This window comes from Salvelinus namaycush, chromosome 9 (genome assembly GCF_016432855.1).
Source record: "Salvelinus namaycush isolate Seneca chromosome 9, SaNama_1.0, whole genome shotgun sequence".
Lineage (NCBI taxonomy): Eukaryota > Metazoa > Chordata > Actinopteri > Salmoniformes > Salmonidae > Salvelinus > Salvelinus namaycush.
In genome coordinates this window covers 52510203-52526360 of record NC_052315.1, presented here as the reverse complement: position 1 = coordinate 52526360, position 16158 = coordinate 52510203, and the positions used below count along the sequence as shown (strand labels likewise).

The 16158-nt window shown below is 40.6% G+C and overlaps 2 protein-coding genes across 2 annotated transcripts; both read left to right on the top strand.

Annotated features, from left to right (window-relative positions):
• Positions 1-1298: 1298 nt before the first annotated feature.
• LOC120053319 (parathyroid hormone-related protein-like) lies at positions 1299-2986 on the top strand. Its single transcript, XM_039000447.1, has 2 exons — positions 1299-1405; positions 2530-2986. The coding sequence occupies exons 1-2, from the start codon at positions 1299-1301 to the stop codon at positions 2984-2986; spliced, it is 564 nt and encodes a 187-aa protein (XP_038856375.1).
• Positions 2987-4330: 1344 nt separating this feature from the next.
• On the top strand, positions 4331-8723 carry LOC120053318 (galanin receptor 2a-like). The gene is made up of 5 exons (XM_039000446.1): positions 4331-4354; positions 6909-7117; positions 7635-7929; positions 8197-8384; positions 8495-8723. The coding sequence occupies exons 1-5, from the start codon at positions 4331-4333 to the stop codon at positions 8721-8723; spliced, it is 945 nt and encodes a 314-aa protein (XP_038856374.1).
• Positions 8724-16158: the final 7435 nt, after the last annotated feature.

Below are 16158 nucleotides of genomic sequence, written 5' to 3'. Positions count from 1 at the left end.
CACCAATGAACTCTTCTGCTGTTAATATCTTCTATTCTTTGTTACGAGTGTTGCATGATCGCCACCTTCTTGTCAGTTCTGGTCTGTTTGTGTGTGTGGTAGAGTGTGTTTATGTGAGAGAAAGTGAGAGTGAATGTGTGTGTGTCTGTGTATGGGGGTGTCAGGAGGTCTGGACCGAGATGGGCAGGGGCAAGGGCAGTGTTTGCAGCTTTATACACTGAGGAGCACTCTCACATACACACGCTCACACACACGGTCGCTTGGAGTGGTCAGGCAATGCAGCAGCATGCTTCACACTTTCTCACCTCCCCTGCTCCTGCTCGAGCCTTACAGACATGATGCTGCAGGAGAGCACTTCACAAGATTGTTACAGGAGTTATCAGCATAAGAGAAGCTGAAGTGCTGCAGTCTGTGCCTCACATTTGGCTTCATATTCCCTCTCCTTTTTCATTGGGATTTGAGATAAATAACTAACTAAATATACATGCGGTATCGGGAGATCTCTGGCTGGACCTGTCTCAAGGGGGTTTCCCCATGTTACCCTCTTGTCTCTCGCTAATGGACAGACAGATTTTGACTCTGAACCAAATAGAATTTGGCAGAATAAATGTGAGTTTGTTCTTTTTATATATATTGTAGAGATCTCTTTTTGGGATCTTGGAAAGTTTGAAAGATATCTCTTTTGGGGAATTTGTGGACTTAAACCAAACCTTTTTGTGGATAACTTGTTTTGGGAATCTACTTCATGTAAGTATTTTTGTATTGTGTGTATTTGATGTGTATTTGGAAGTACCAGAAAAGCCTATCTCTGTGCTTCGATGGATTCTTTACTTGCACGATATTTCTGTTGTTGATATTTCAGTATTTTTCTTGGTATTTCAGTATAACCAGGTGGTCTTGTTCAGTAGATACAAATTATGTCAGGCGAAAGGAATCAAAGAGGGCTCAGAAAGTAGTCGAGTTTGTCAGCAACTGTATCTATGCTGCCAAGTAAAACCACTAGATAAGTGGCAGTAAGGTAAGCTGCAAACCTCCGAGGACCTACTGTACCACCTACAGTACCTCATTAAACCTTGTTCTTCAATGTGTGTATCTTCAATGTATTAGATCTCAATGAAATAGGCATTGCATCTTTCATTTCAATGTTTTTATTGTTGTTTTCAATGCAAGTTTGCAGGTGGTCATTTTCAATTAAAACATTATTAATAAACCATGCTATGTACATAGTTCCTGGCGAATTGCGATACAATGAATGACAGAATGTTGTCTGTTGGGTGTTCCAGAGTTACTGTTCCAGAATGCTGTGTTCCAGAGGCATGTTCCAGCAGTTGAGTCTAGTTGTCTTCCTGCTGTGCTCCCCGGTGCCTCTCTACGGAAGACCCATCGATGCTCTCACTAACAGAATGTAAGTCTATGTTGAATAGCCAAGACACACACAAAAAAATTGTTTTATGCACCAACTAAGAAACCATTTGGTATAGCATCAGGGTTTTCCATTGTTGAATGTTGAATAGCACCGGAAAAGGCTGGTCATGATGGCAGTATATCAATCAAAGGTAACATGTAAACCATGATCACTTGAATCACATCTAAGGTTGATTTACAGTATACAGTACACAGTTTGCTCAATCTGCTGTTTGATGATTTGAGAAAAGAGGTCTAGATATTCGGAAAAGTATACCGTGGTATCGATGTAGAAATAGATGTCAATGGTAGAAATAATGATAACCTAAAATCAAAAGTAACTACAGATAAAACTACATACTACAGTACTAAGTTTTGTAGTTATGTTACATTTAGTTTTATGCTGAAATTATATAGAATAAACCAAGCAAAAATGGGTCAATTGTACATATTTTTGACCAGCATTGATTTGTGTTTTCTCATGTAAAACATTGTTCGCCTTTAATAAAGAACATAGATTTGCATTACACCTACAAAACATCTGGCAAACTCAGCCCTGTGCATGGCAAGGTTTTGATTGACTTTTGTGGCCCAGGTGACATGCTTTGTGGTTGAATATGTGGCTTGTTAGCTTATGTTTCTCCTGTACATTTTGTGGTGGTCAGATGACTTCACACAGCATTCATACAGTAACATGGATAGCCTTGAGCTCTCCCAGGCACTACATGTCTTTGTTTATGCTGCCACCTACTGAGATCTACTGGAACATGACCTTGGCTGTCATTCAACTATCAACACCTCACAAGTAGGTTTAGTCGGTCACTATACTGTCGGTTTATACTGTACTAGACTATACTGTAGCTATAAGAGAAAGTGATAGGTTGTTTGGAGATAGATCAGGAGAGGATAGTGGTGGACTACTCTCTTAAAGAGTAGTTACAGGTTGTTGTGTTTTTTAATGAAAAGAGCCTGTGTTACCGCTTGGCCACAGGCTCTGCACCACTATGGAGCTCTTGATGCGGTGTGGCAGAAAGATACAATTTTTCTTTACCATCTACTCTTACAAAGAGAGTGAGTCCAGTTTAAACGCCCATTGACAATCTCCTTCTCCTCTCCCCCCTTCAGGAGGAGGTCAGTGAGCCACGCCCAGTTGATGCACGACAAGGGCCGGTCTCTGGAGGAGTTCAAGAGACGCCTCTGGCTCCAGGGGCTGCTCGATAAAGTCCACACAGCCGACAGCGAGCGAGCCCCGCCTCACCAGAGTAGGAACAACGCCAACGGGGGCCACATCACCTTCAGCGGGAGCGCCCTACGCCCCCCCAAACCCCCCGGAGGGACCAAGAACCTCCCTCTGAGTTTCCAGCTGGGAGGGGAGGTGGGCAACCTCCCCCAGGAGACCAACAAGTCTGTGGCCTACAAGGACCAGCCGCTGAAGGTGTCCACCAAGAGGAAAAAGAAGGTGAAGGGAGAGAGAGGGAGACGGAGGGAGAGCGAGAAGAGGAGGCGGCGGGCTCGCGACACAACCATTGTCATGACATGGGAGACACATAGGGAGCCACAGAGGACGCTAGATATTGGGTGACAGACAGACAGACCACATCATGTAGCCTTTGGGCGGTGCTGAACAAATAACTCTGACAGACAGAGAAGTTCCAGCATGACTGAATGAGATCTCAAAGACTCTCATCCAAATAACTGAAACAGTCTCCCCATACCATAGTGGACATTGTTCTTTGCCTTTCTTGTTTTAATCAGCTGCTTTTTCTATTTTTTTGCCTTGATATAAAGTACTTTTATATATCCAGAGATCAGAGGTGTTTTCATACTTTATAATAACACATATTACTTTTGTATTCGTATTTATTAGGTGAATAATATGCAGATCTTGAGATGTGTCAAATGACAAACTATGCTTTACTCCTTCTCCTTTATTATCCTTTAATTAGTAAGAAAACGATGTACGACAGGTGCCTTTCAGGTGCCACTCATCCAACCAGATGCCCGTATGTAAAGTAGAGCGCAGGCTACGCGGTAAACGTTACGCATAACACATTTGTTAACTATACATACTTAAATTCACAAATTAGGGAGGATTATTATTTTTAATGCTTGGTGGCTCTTGTGAATATTTTTTTTATCTATAGTTAGCATCCATAACAAATATTTCTACCATAATTTATTTCATTTGAACTGTGTATTTATTTTTGTGAATGTATTACGGTGCTGCTGACTTTCGGTCATTTTATAATAACAATATAATGCACTTTAGATATAATGGTGATATCCTTATGTTTTTGTTAAGATACATAAGTGTTCTCCTTTGTGGTCGATTTTTGTTGAAAAAAATGTTCCTTCCTTCCTGTTGATAAATGCTTCATTTTTATTTGTATTTATTTTGTTTTCTTCCATTTATAGTATTGCCCATTAACATCTCATTGACTTGTATGTCATTGGATTGTTCCATCAAACTCCCTCTCTCCAATTATGGTGCTCTCAGTGCAAGTTTAAGCACTTGCACTGAGAGCACCATCATTTCAACAACAACAAAAAAATCTAACAATTACAGCTTCATGAATACTTTGTGTTCTCTCTCAAATCAAATACTGTACCACACCATTTTCTTATATAAATTAAATTATTGCGCCAATGAGTTGAACATAGAGTCACTGTAGCCTACCCCCAATGAGAAAGTCATCAATATAGCCTATTTGTTGACTATTCAGCATGAACAAAAGACCTTATAAGGTTGTTAAAGTCACACTAGAGGACCATGTGGTGTGTTTTAACAGTCTCTGACTGAATGGGCGTGTCCCAAAATGGCACCCTATTCCCTATATAGTGCACTACTTTTTTATATATAGTGCACTACTTTTGATCAAAATTAGTGCACTATGTAGGGAATAGGGTGCCATTTGGGTAAGACACTATGGACCTGCTGGGAGGGGAGAGAGTAAATGCACCAGGCAGCAGCGTTAGTACTGTTGCTACATCCTGTCCTAAGAGCCGGTACTGAGGCCATTAGCCAGAGCCAGAGTCATAAACACAGTGGAATGGCCTGATAAAGACCCCATCAGAAGACTGGCGTTCCACACTACTGTGCTGAAGAAATCAATGTAACAATGGAAAAGGCATTAATAACTCACTGAGAGAGAGGGGGGAGAGAGAGAGGGGAGGGAGAGGGTGGGAGACAATCAACGGAAAACAATACACGGAAAGGAAAGTGGAACGTTTTCTTTTGAGAGTAGGGTCTGTTTGCATGGAGGTTAAATATGCTGAACATCACACATACTGTATGGAAACCCCCACAGAACACACACCAATAAAATATGGATTCTCTTTCTCTAATGTCTACGTTTTACTCATATGAAAGGTCAGAAAAGGTCTGTGACAGGTTTTTCACTTCTTGTAATAAACCCACACACTTCCATTCAGAAGCTACTGTATGTACATTACATAATAATAACCATTGGATTTGCCAAAAACACATTCTCTAGAAAACTATAAGATACAACACCACACAGACAACATGAATGAACATAGCCATACACCTCAGTCCTTCAAAAACGGTAACTGTGCTAAATTCAGAGTCAGATGTGAGTACTCTCCCTTTAAACTCATCCAACCAGAATCAATTGGACCTGAGTGAGTGATGTTTGCCATTCTCCATAGCAAACAAAAACTAAGAGTCATAGACTTCACATGCAAGACACCTTTAACAGTTTTCATTATGGGGATACTCTAAAATTCAAAGAATGGCTTACGGATTTACCCATGTCGGAGAATACTTCTGTTTATCTTGGTACACATGATAATACTTCACTCAATAACCCAAGAGTATGGTAAGTAACACACAGGGCTAAAAAGGGTCATCCAAATAATTATTTCAGGTACAGAGCAAGTCAGTTGTAGTCCAGTAGTAGGTACACTTTTTAAATACAATAATAACATAACAATAATTGTGTTAGCTATTTGTGGTTATAAAATCTAGATCAAGCTTGATGTATATGTATGTAATGTAAATGTATATAAAACTCAGTGGCGGTAATGCTGTTTAATATTAGGACAAAAAAATTTTTTTGGGGGGGGGGGGGGGGGGGGGAGTATGGCCTTATTTCTATTACTGTCAATCATATTCCATCCACCCAGCTCAATGTAACATCAACCTAGCCTACAAATGAAACTTTATAATGCACAGGCCGAAGACAAATTGAAGTAATCAACGTGATTCAATAGCGCCTTGCTCACTCTTGCCTGCATCTAGCTGATCTGGGGTGTAATCATTTGTCCAAAAAGAAAAACAAGAGTTTCTATTGGACAAATTCAGGTAAGTCCCTCCCCGTTTCATTCTGTTTGCTTCCGTTGAAGAAACGTTTTGCAACAGAATCGGCTAAATAAATACACCCCTGACCACCCGCACACACAGTTCACTTTCATAAACAGCATCATCACTTTGCACGTTGTATAATTCCTTTCTCGCATCTACGCGCTGTCCTCCTCTCACCTTTCCCCTTCACTTGTAGGCTTCAGAGCAAAACATAACAGCAGTCTGTGACCAGGCGCAAAAACCTCCAAGCCAAACCTTCATATCATAACCGCTAACCACTACACAGCCTACTTCGATGTCACCGTATTAACGTTATAGTCAACAAACTAGAACTAACGAGTTAGTAAACCCACAATCCAATCCATGTGTAGAATCACGGAGTACAGTGTACAGCAAGCAGTTTAACAGTTGGAAGAGTTGCAGTGTTGGATAGCCTTAGCCAGCTAACTAGCTAGCTAACATAAATAGCATTCCTCTCTGAGTCAGGTTGTTGAGTAGGCTAAATTAGCTGCATTAGCTAAGTGAAAGGTAAACGAAGAAAATAGTTAGCTCTTTCTCTCTCGCTCTCTCTGCTGGTTCTCCTTAATTGTTCAAAATGGTTCAACTATTGTCTTTCTCTCTCATTGAGTCAGCTACTCACCACACATCATGCACTGCAGTGCTAGCTAGCTGTAGTTTATGCTTTCAGTACACGATTCAGTCTCTGATTCTTTTATTGGATGTGCTCAGTTCATATTGCAAGAATTTTGAGGACGTTCTCCGGAGGTCACCATAATTACTGTGTAAGTCTATGAAAGGGGTGAAAACCATGAGCCTCCTAGGTTTTTGTATTGAAGTCAATGTACCCAGAGGAGGATGGAAAATAGCTGTCCTCCAGGCTACACCATGGTGCTACCCTAGAGGGTGTTGTTGAGGCTACTGTAGACCTTCATTGCAAAACAGTGTGTTTTAATCAGTTATTTGGTGACATTTGAATATATTTTATGTTTCACTATTTGTATTTTTATGAAATTCCCTGACTAGGACGGTCCTCCCCTTCCTCCCCTAAAGAGCCTCCACTGATAAAAAGTGGATTGGCAAATTTGATATAAATTAAACTATATTGAAACGTTTCTAATAACTGAGATTATCTAACCGTTTTGAGATTGAGATTATATCTAAATCTTTGCTCACACAACAGGCTGTCCCCAACACGTTCTCCCTGATCTTTGCCTGTACCTGCGGGTTGATCCTGGGCATCGGTTTCTGTGCCAACCTACTGGTGTTCTCTCTGTTCGCCAAGTACAACACCCTGAGGAAGAACTGTCTGGACATCCTGCTGCTCAGCATGGCTCTGGCAGACTTCCTCACCCTGCTGCTCATCCCCTTCACTCTGCACTCTGCCGTCAGGTAGGTTAGAGGTTAGAGATCAGAGATCCTGGCTCTGGCAGACTTCCTCACCCTGCTGCTCATCCCCTTCCCCTTGCACTCTGCTGTCAGGTAGGTTAGAGGTTAGAGCATGGCCCTGGCAAACTTCCTCACCCTGGTGCTGATACCATTCACCTTGCACTCCGTTGTCAGGTAGCAAACCTCTTCTCGGGGACCCCTATCTGTGCCATGTATTTAATCTATTAAAGACCTAGCACACCTGATCCACCTTGTAGTCTAATTATCACACCCTTGACTAGTTGAATCAGTTGTGCTAGTTTACTCAACTGTCAGGTAGCCTAGCCAATAGTCATAGAGGTTAGAGGGGCCACTGGACCTGCAGTGTTGTCAGCAGATCAAAACCCAGGTTTGACAAACAGAAAAATCTTGTGGGATATGAGCACTGTGTTTGTTTCTGAGGCTTTGGTATAAAAGCAGAAGCAGGATTACCATCTCTCTGTGACAATAATCTTTTGTCATCTCCTATCTTCTTCTTCAGCTACTCGTGGCCGCTGGGGGACACCTCCTGCAAGGTGTACCAGTTCTTTCTGGCCTTCTCCCTGGCAGCCAGCACCTACAGCCTGTGTGCCGTGTCCATGACACGCGCCATGATCATCACCAACCCCTACCACCCTCCTACCATGGACCTGGTGGTCCTGATGTTTGTCTTGGTCTGGGCATCAGCCTTCTTCATCAGCCTGCCTCTGAGGATCTTCGCCACCAAGGAGAGCCTGGGCCCCGGCTTGGGTAATTTTACATTCTGCCTGCCCACCATACAGGAACACCACTATCAGGTAACAATGGCTTGGTCTGAAATTGTACTCTGTTTGCTATATAGTGCACATCTTTTGACCTGGTGTACTAGAGGGAATAGGGTGCCATTTGAGATGCACACAATGTGTAACAAAAGGTATTATGTTCAGTTAAAATAATGTCACTGGAAGTAACCAGGTCTGTACATTTTTTTACTGTTACTTTCATGTGCTAAAAGAAAATGGTGTCCAATTAATGTGAGAAAACACAACATTTTTAATCCATTCATCCATCCATTCCTCCACCAGGTGGTCCTCAGCCAGTTCATGCTCTACTACTTTGTCCCTATGCTGGTGATCGCCTTCAACTACGTCCGGTTGGCCTGCTTCCTCCACAAGAGCCCAGTCATGTCTGTGGCCAGTGCTCGCAACACACGCCGAGCCTCCTTTATGGTGTTCCTGGCGGCCGGGACCTTCTCCATCTGCTGGCTTCCCGGGTATGATGATGATGATGATGAAGATGATGATGACTTTATTGTATACGTTAGGGAAATTCTAACACTTCTTCTAGTTTATACCCCTTCTCCTGACTCGTCTTCATTATTAGGTACATCCTGGAGCTGTGTGTGTACCTTGGGCTCTACTGCCACGGCCAGTCCTGGGAGATGTTCTACTTCATCTGCACCGTGCTCCAGTACCTCCATCCCTGTGTTAACCCCGTGCTCTATGTGCTGCTGTCCAAGAGGTACCGCCACCGCAGGAGTGCCTGGTTGTTTACCTGCCACAGGAATAGGGTGCAGCCGCAGGTTGTCAGCATCACTACAGAGACTATGTAGACACACTGGTCACGAGGGGAGCTGGCTTTGCTTTGACATGGTGGAAAGCCTAATCTCGCCACCCAGGACGAAATATTGTGTGCGTATTATTGCATGATGTTGATACAGTCTGAATATGAATACAGCACATTACATTGCAGTGCAGTACATTAGCTCACATTCATCGGTGAGGTTCCTGATGCAGTCTTTTTGTGTTGGTGTTTTACCGATCTGTTTATTTTAGTTTGTACAGTTACTTTCCGCTTCTTCTTTTTGTGTTTCATTTTTGCCGGAACAGATTGAAATGTACTGTATTGCAGGATAAGAAGGGAGTAAAATGTTATTGTTTTAATGTTAAAATTGTTGTATTGTCTGTTGTCTGACATTTTGTACTTTGTCATTTAGGACATAAAAAAAATGGAATTGAAATTCCATTGTGTTCAAACAATCAGGGATTTTTTTAAACATTAATTCGATTAATGAATTAAAACTTTTTCCCCAAAAAACATTTCAATTAATTTTATGATTGATTTTCAGATGTTTTTTATGCTGAAATTACTTTTAGAACACAACGAGATCTGGGACCAGACTATTGAATTCCCCAGCTAGTGTAACAGTGTATTACGTTGTTAAATTCCTGCATAAAAATGGGTATTATGCCACCTCCTGGTAGCTAGTGTGTTTACATTGTCTAACACACTCTGTGATAAAGGTATGGGATTCTGGGTAACCCTTGGCAGATTTATGGAGAATTGCTGTGGGTGAGTTGAAAATTCAATGGTCCCGGGATAGAAATGTGAAAAGTTGACATTACATCATAAAATCCACATTTTACACCGGACATTAGCAATTTATGTTATTAGTAACAACTGTTGTTGGTTTGGCGTCTAATAAGCCACTCTTTATATGTTATTTACCGAATCTCAGTTTTCCATGTGGATTTTATGCTAGCTAAAGTTCCCTCTTTGAAGTTGGTAGCTAACTCAAAAATGCATGTTCTTTAGGAGTGCTATTTATACCCCGTCGACTAATGCTCATTCATCTATACTGTGTGTGTCCCATCATTGCAGGTAATTTATGACATGTGTAAAGAATATGTTTTATAAACTCATAAGCACCAGCCAGCGTATTAACCTGGTTTTGTTAGTTTAGGAAAATATGTGGCACATTCTAAGTGTATTATATTTCATCGCCACGAGAGTGTGACATTGAGTAATTTCGGGATAATTTTATATATTTTGAATACTTAAAATAGATAGTTTATTCTGATGTTATAAATATCAGATTACACATGGAAACAATGTATTTATTTGTATTAAATTAGGAATGATTGGAAATTGTTATCCACTATACAATCACAATGACTTTGATTTAAAAAAAAATGTTAGTATGTCAGACAGCAGATTTATGGAGAATTGCTGTGGGAGTGCTATTTATATCCTGTCGAGTAATGATTGCAGCTTTGGAAATAAATGTACTATCCATCCATTGCTCCTTCCTGTGTTGACTCACTGACTTGAGATCCGGGACCAGGAAGGTCACATTAGCATATAACATTCTGAGAACCATTAGTTTCTTAGAGCTTGGTGAGAGCGTGATTGACCTATGGTTATTTTGCATACAACCTTCCCACAACTTTCTGGGAATGATGCAAAACAGTTGCTTGGCTTTGGAACATTCTCAGAAAATATAAGCAACTTAAAAAAATATATTTTGTTGGTATTTCATTACTTTAACAGAACGTTTCCTTATAGTTCACACATGGTTACATCTAATTCTAGGAATGTTCTCCAACTGGTTTGACATTGGGAATGCTCTGAAATTGTTCCAAGAACATTAAGATACAACAATCTTCTGTAGGAATTTCAGTACTTCAGCATAACATTTCCAAAAGGTTTACTCATGGTACTATTTAAAGTCACATTCTCAAATTGTTCCGAGAACGTTAAAACTTTCCATAAAAACCAAAAGAGAACGTATACATTCAATTCTCAAGCATCAACAAAGCTCTCTATTAGGAATGCATGATATATCGGTGAACATATCGGAATCGGCTGATATTAGCTAAAAATGCCAACATCGGTATTGGCGCGATGTCTAGTTTAACGCCGATGTTAAAAAACCGATGTCAAAGCTGCCGTGCATACCTATATAACGTAGGTACATGACGCCACGAACAATGTTGCACTACACGTGCAACACAGCATCCCTAACCTAGCCCACAATGTCTGCTGTGTGGATCGAGCAATCAACAAGTTGAGCAGTCATTTGAAAGAGTAAGAACATTTCAGTGAGACAACTCAAAAGGGGAAATCCATTAAAGCCAAGATAACGAAATTCATTGCCCCTGACAATCAACTGTTCTGTTGGCTTTCGCTGACTGGTCGAGCACCGGTACACACTACCAAGTGCGCTATTTTTCAGATGTTGCCCTACCGGAGTTGCACGGTAAGTGTCACTGCTATTAGCTTCATGACATAGATACTATGGAACGCTGTTTGGGTCTTTGCGTGTCAAAAAAGATACAGTAGCACTGTCAAAGAGCTGTACAAAAAAAGTCTGCAAACAAGGAAACACCGGCCACGAACGGTGTGTTTACAATACTGCCTTGGTAATAAAGCATCATTTGTTCGACCGCAACTTCTGGGGTAGCTAGCTTTAGCTTGGTACCTAGCTAGCACCAATACAACCAGCCTGAAAACAATGACCAGTAGAAACTGCAGTCATTTTCATTATTCTTAGCAATGATTTAGGAATCCTTGTGAGTAAGTATTAGCTAGGTTGCCACTTGTTGTTTGCCTATTGAAATTGAACTTGAGTTCATGAAAATAAATAGCTAGCCAGCTACTTAACCCTGTTGCCCAAAGCTAACGTTATAAGCAGCCAGCTAGCTTCATCTGGCTAGTGAAGCTCGACCAGACCGAGTTATGTCTTGTGAAGCTAGCCACAATAAAGATTAGGCACAATAGTGGAATTTGCAGTTTGCCTTCAAAATCAAAGTATGTCATTGACAGTGATACAAATGGAATTATTCTTCCATACTTTTATTTTGAAGGCTAACCGCATAGTCCACTTGTGGCTAATTCTTATTGTGGTTAGCTTCACATAGATGGGTCCGACCACCATTAATCCGATCTTTATAAATTAGGGTTATTTCAGACGATGACACCTAGCTATATAGTTAACTAGCTAACTATAGCTACAGATTATGTCGTTTTGATATGTTTTGGGGGAAGAACATTGTTTGCATCCATGAGCTAGCTAGCGCTTTTTTTAATGACCAGCACTGTAGGTGCGCGAGACAACGTTACCAGCATCATAGCATACGTATCGATGAATTGTTGTGACATGAAATACGAGTGATAGTGTAATCAATGTGTAATAACTACGTATAAAATGTATGAACGTGTTAAATTATTATGTGACGTGCAGTCATATTCAGATCCTGATTGGCCAACAAGCTTATTTGACACGTCAAATAGTGTTATTTGACACATTTTCTTTGACACGCAAAGACCCAAACTGCGTTCCATAGAAATCCTGGTTGAGAATGAAACGACTGAAGAAATGAACAACGAAACAGCACAAACGGGGAAAAAATTGATTATGTTTTACTGGTAATGGGGATATACGTAAATGCCAACAAAATAATGTTTTGGTCAGTGTGGTGTGTGTGTAACCTTTATTTAACTAGGCAAGTCAGTTAAGAACAAATTCTACCCGGGCCAAACCCGGATGACGTTGGGCCAATTGTGCACGGCCCTATGGGACTCCCAATCACGGCCGGATGTGATAGAGCCTGGATTCGAACCGAGGACTGTAGTGACGCCTCTTGCACTGAGATGCCATGTCACAATAAAAAACGAATAGGTTTGCATGATTAATGCATAAGGAAATTAATTTACATTTATCTTAGAAATTAATTTAAATTGATCCTATTTGTGGTTCGAGTTCAAAAAAGTTAACCCTAAATAAACTAAGTGTTATTAAGTCTTATTAAAGAAAAAGTTATTTAAAAACCTTGACCCTAACCGGTCTCGCTTTAAATTACGTTCAGCTTAGAAAGCCTTCATAAAGCCTTTTATAAGCACTACATAAATGTTAAAAAGCATCTATAACTGTATGTCATGCTTTATAAAGGGTTCATAAATGTGACATAACTGTGACATAATGACCAATGTCAAATGTGACATAACCCACTAGGTCTAAATATGATATAAACATGCTTTATAAAGGATGACATGTTGTGCTGAAGGATGGCACATGCTCTAAAGTGAAGTCATGTTAGTCACATTACAACTAACCTCGATCCCAGACACTTCCGCCCAAATGCGGGGAAGGAATAGGTCCTCTGTCTTACAGAGGTCCACTAGATAGCACAGATAGCACAGCCACAAAGTCAAAATTGGCTAAATCGTAAAAATTCATTATAACTAAAATGTGCTTTTTTATCTTAATTTAAGGTTAGAGTTTCGTGTTAGGTTTAAAATCTAATTTTAATAAGATAAATTGTGTAAATGGGAGGTGTTCAGCCATAATTAATACTTTCTGGCTGTGTTAGTTAGTGACGATTACATGTGCTGTGTGCGCAATAGCCTGGGGATGACGTTACACCAATAAACATTTATCTTGATGAAAGACAAGGAAATTGAAACATTTATCTTGCCCCCAACATAAGGAAATTGAAAGTGGCTTACATGTTCCTCAGTACACAAACATGCACACAACAATGTAACGAGCCCCACATGTCCATGCCAAATAGTGTCCCTCTCCTCTAAGTCACAATAGGATTCGAGGGGTTCTAGCTTCTGTTGCTAGGGTTGTTGCTAGAACCTGCAACATTCTGACCGGATTACGTAATGAACCAAAGCGTCCGTTGCTATGCTGGTTGCTTGGCTCTATTGAGGAGGAGGCGGACAGTTCTAGTTCTATTTCAGTGTTTTTGGCGGTGACAACCGGCTGACTACCTGCTGCTTCAGAGGACCGAAAAGACTGGAAAGAGAACACTTTCTTTACCATGTATTTGTCTTAAGTACATATTGTTAAATAGGAATAAATAATATAAGATATTTTTATAGATTGACGTTGCTAGCTACTGTAACGTTACTTATATACCTCAGCCTGCCTAGTCAGCTAGCCAGACAGTTTTATTTAGCTAATGTTAGCTAGCTAGCTAACAAGCAAGCTACTGTAACTGTTATTGCAGCTTTCTGTTTGTATGTAGCTTGCACTTCAAAGGCATCCCTAGGGGAGATTTTCTTTTGTCTTTCCATCCAGGCGAAGTACTATGAAGACATCACTAATCTCGACAAGATGCGCAACATTCAGAGAAATTCACAATTCAGTGTAACGTTAAGCAGTTAACTTCAATTAGATAACTGGACAGATTTAGCTACATACAACCATTTTTTCAACAACTATTCTCATCTAACGTTAGCTAGTTGCTAGCTATACATATAGTTCAGTGGAGGCTGCTGAGGGGAGGACAGCATTATTATAGTGTGTGTGTGTGAATATATATATATATATATATATATATATATAGTATCCTTACAAATATTAAAATCTGCATAAGGTATGATAAATACGAGTAAGAATGAAGTAATCCTCTCTCAAACACTTTAAATGTTAGGTGTGGACCACATCGGACCCTTCACAAAATCCAGGAATTGCAACAGCTGGTGTCTGACAGCGACAGATTTTACCAAGTGGGACGAGGCAATACCCATTAAACATCTACAGGATCGGTGTCCCCTTCTCCTGTCTTATCCGGTGTCCTGTGTGAATTTAAGTATGCTCTCTCTAATTCTCTCCTTCTCTCTTTCTTTCTCACTCTCGGAGGACCTGAGCCCTAGGACCATGCCTCAGGACTACCTGGCATGATGACTCCTTGCTATCCCCAGTCCACCTGGCCGTGCTGCTGCTCCAGTTTCAACTGTTCTGCCTGCGGCTATGTAACCCTGACCTGTTCACCGGATGTGCTACCTGTCCCAGACCTGCTGTTTTCAACTCTCTAGAGACAGCAGGAGCGGTAGAGATACTCTTAATGATCGGCTGTGAAAAGCCAACTGACATTTACTCCTGAGGTGCTGACTTGCTGCACACTCGACAACTACTGTGATTATTATTATTTGACCATACTGGTCATTTATGAACATTTGAACATCTTGGCCATGTTCTGTTATAATCTCCACCCGGCACAGCCAGAAGAGGACTAGCCACCCCTCATAGCCTGGTTCCTCTCTAGGTTTCTTCCTAGGTTTTGGCCTTTCTAGGGAGTTTTTCCTAGCCACCATGCTTCTACACCTGCATTGCTTGCTGTTTGGGGTTTTAGGCTGGGTTTCTGTACAGCACTTTGAGATATCAGCTGATGTAAGAAGGGCTATATAAATACATTTGATTTGATTAAACTTAAATAGTTTATTACCATAGCATTTTTGTATGTTCTCTATAGTTATGTACTTGAAAATGTATCAATTGACCAATTCGGCTCATTTGGAAAAACTCCTGGCGGACTTGATACAAAATATAGTGTAGTAATGGAATGCTTCACCGAATCAGTCTGAAACGTTGCACACACAGCTGCCATCTGGTGGCCAACATCTAAATTGCACCTAAACTCCTATCTGATTATATGGCCTTTCTCTTGCATTTCAAAGATGATGGAACAAAATAGAAAACGCATGTTTTTTTGTTTGTATTATCTTTTACCAGATCTAATGTGTTATTTTCCTACACATATCCACAAACTTCAAAGTGTTTCCTTTCAAATGGTATCAAGAATATGCATGTCCTTGCTTCAGGTCCTGAGCTACAGGCAGTTAGATTTGGGTCATTTTAGGCGGAAGTAAAAAAAAAAAAAAAAAAAAAAAGGGTACTATCCTTAAGACATTTTTAAGACCAGTAAAGGAAGAGAATGTGCTTAACTCTAAATTCCCTTCTGTAACCCATTAAAAAGTGTGCTTGGACCCAAACATTTATTTTAGTTTTGTATGCTACCCATCAGGGACATGACTGGTGAGGCCAACTCCAAGCTGATGGACATCTTCAACACATGGTTCTCCTGAGGTCATCTTGAGTGACCAAGGTTGTGAACTCCGGAACAAGGTACAGATGTTATAGGTTATATTCTGTCACTAATGTTTTGTTTTTCCATGGTACATATTTCAATATCTTACATTGTCAATAGATATCCCGTTCCTACCCCCTCTTCCAGGTTTGGATGAATGAACCAACCAGACCCAACCAGACAACCTGAAGGTAATTCTCTTTGCACACAACAGCAGCGTCCAGGCCTCCACTGAGTACTCGCCCTATCGCCTGCTGTACGGACGGGAGCCACAGCTGTTGACTGCGGTAAACAATGTAATTGTACATAATGTACAATTATTGCATATACTGTAGTCTTTCAAATTTGTGATTTACTTAGTGTTGTTGTTTGTCTATTGGTATTTTA

What these genes read in the sequence shown, in the direction of transcription:
- LOC120053319 (XM_039000447.1), top strand. Translation starts at nt 1,299, where the DNA reads ATGCTGTGTTCCAGAGGCATGTTCCAGCAGTTGAGTCTAGTTGTCTTC. An exon ending in GATGCTCTCACTAACAGAAT is followed by an intron (nt 1,406 to 2,529) that starts GTAAGTCTATGT and finishes TCCCCCCTTCAG; the next exon opens with GAGGAGGTCAGTGAGCCACG.
- LOC120053318 (XM_039000446.1), top strand. Translation starts at nt 4,331, where the DNA reads ATGGACCTGCTGGGAGGGGAGAGA. An exon ending in ACTCTGCACTCTGCCGTCAG is followed by an intron (nt 7,118 to 7,634) that starts GTAGGTTAGAGG and finishes CTTCTTCTTCAG; the next exon opens with CTACTCGTGGCCGCTGGGGG. An exon ending in TACAGGAACACCACTATCAG is followed by an intron (nt 7,930 to 8,196) that starts GTAACAATGGCT and finishes TTCCTCCACCAG; the next exon opens with GTGGTCCTCAGCCAGTTCAT.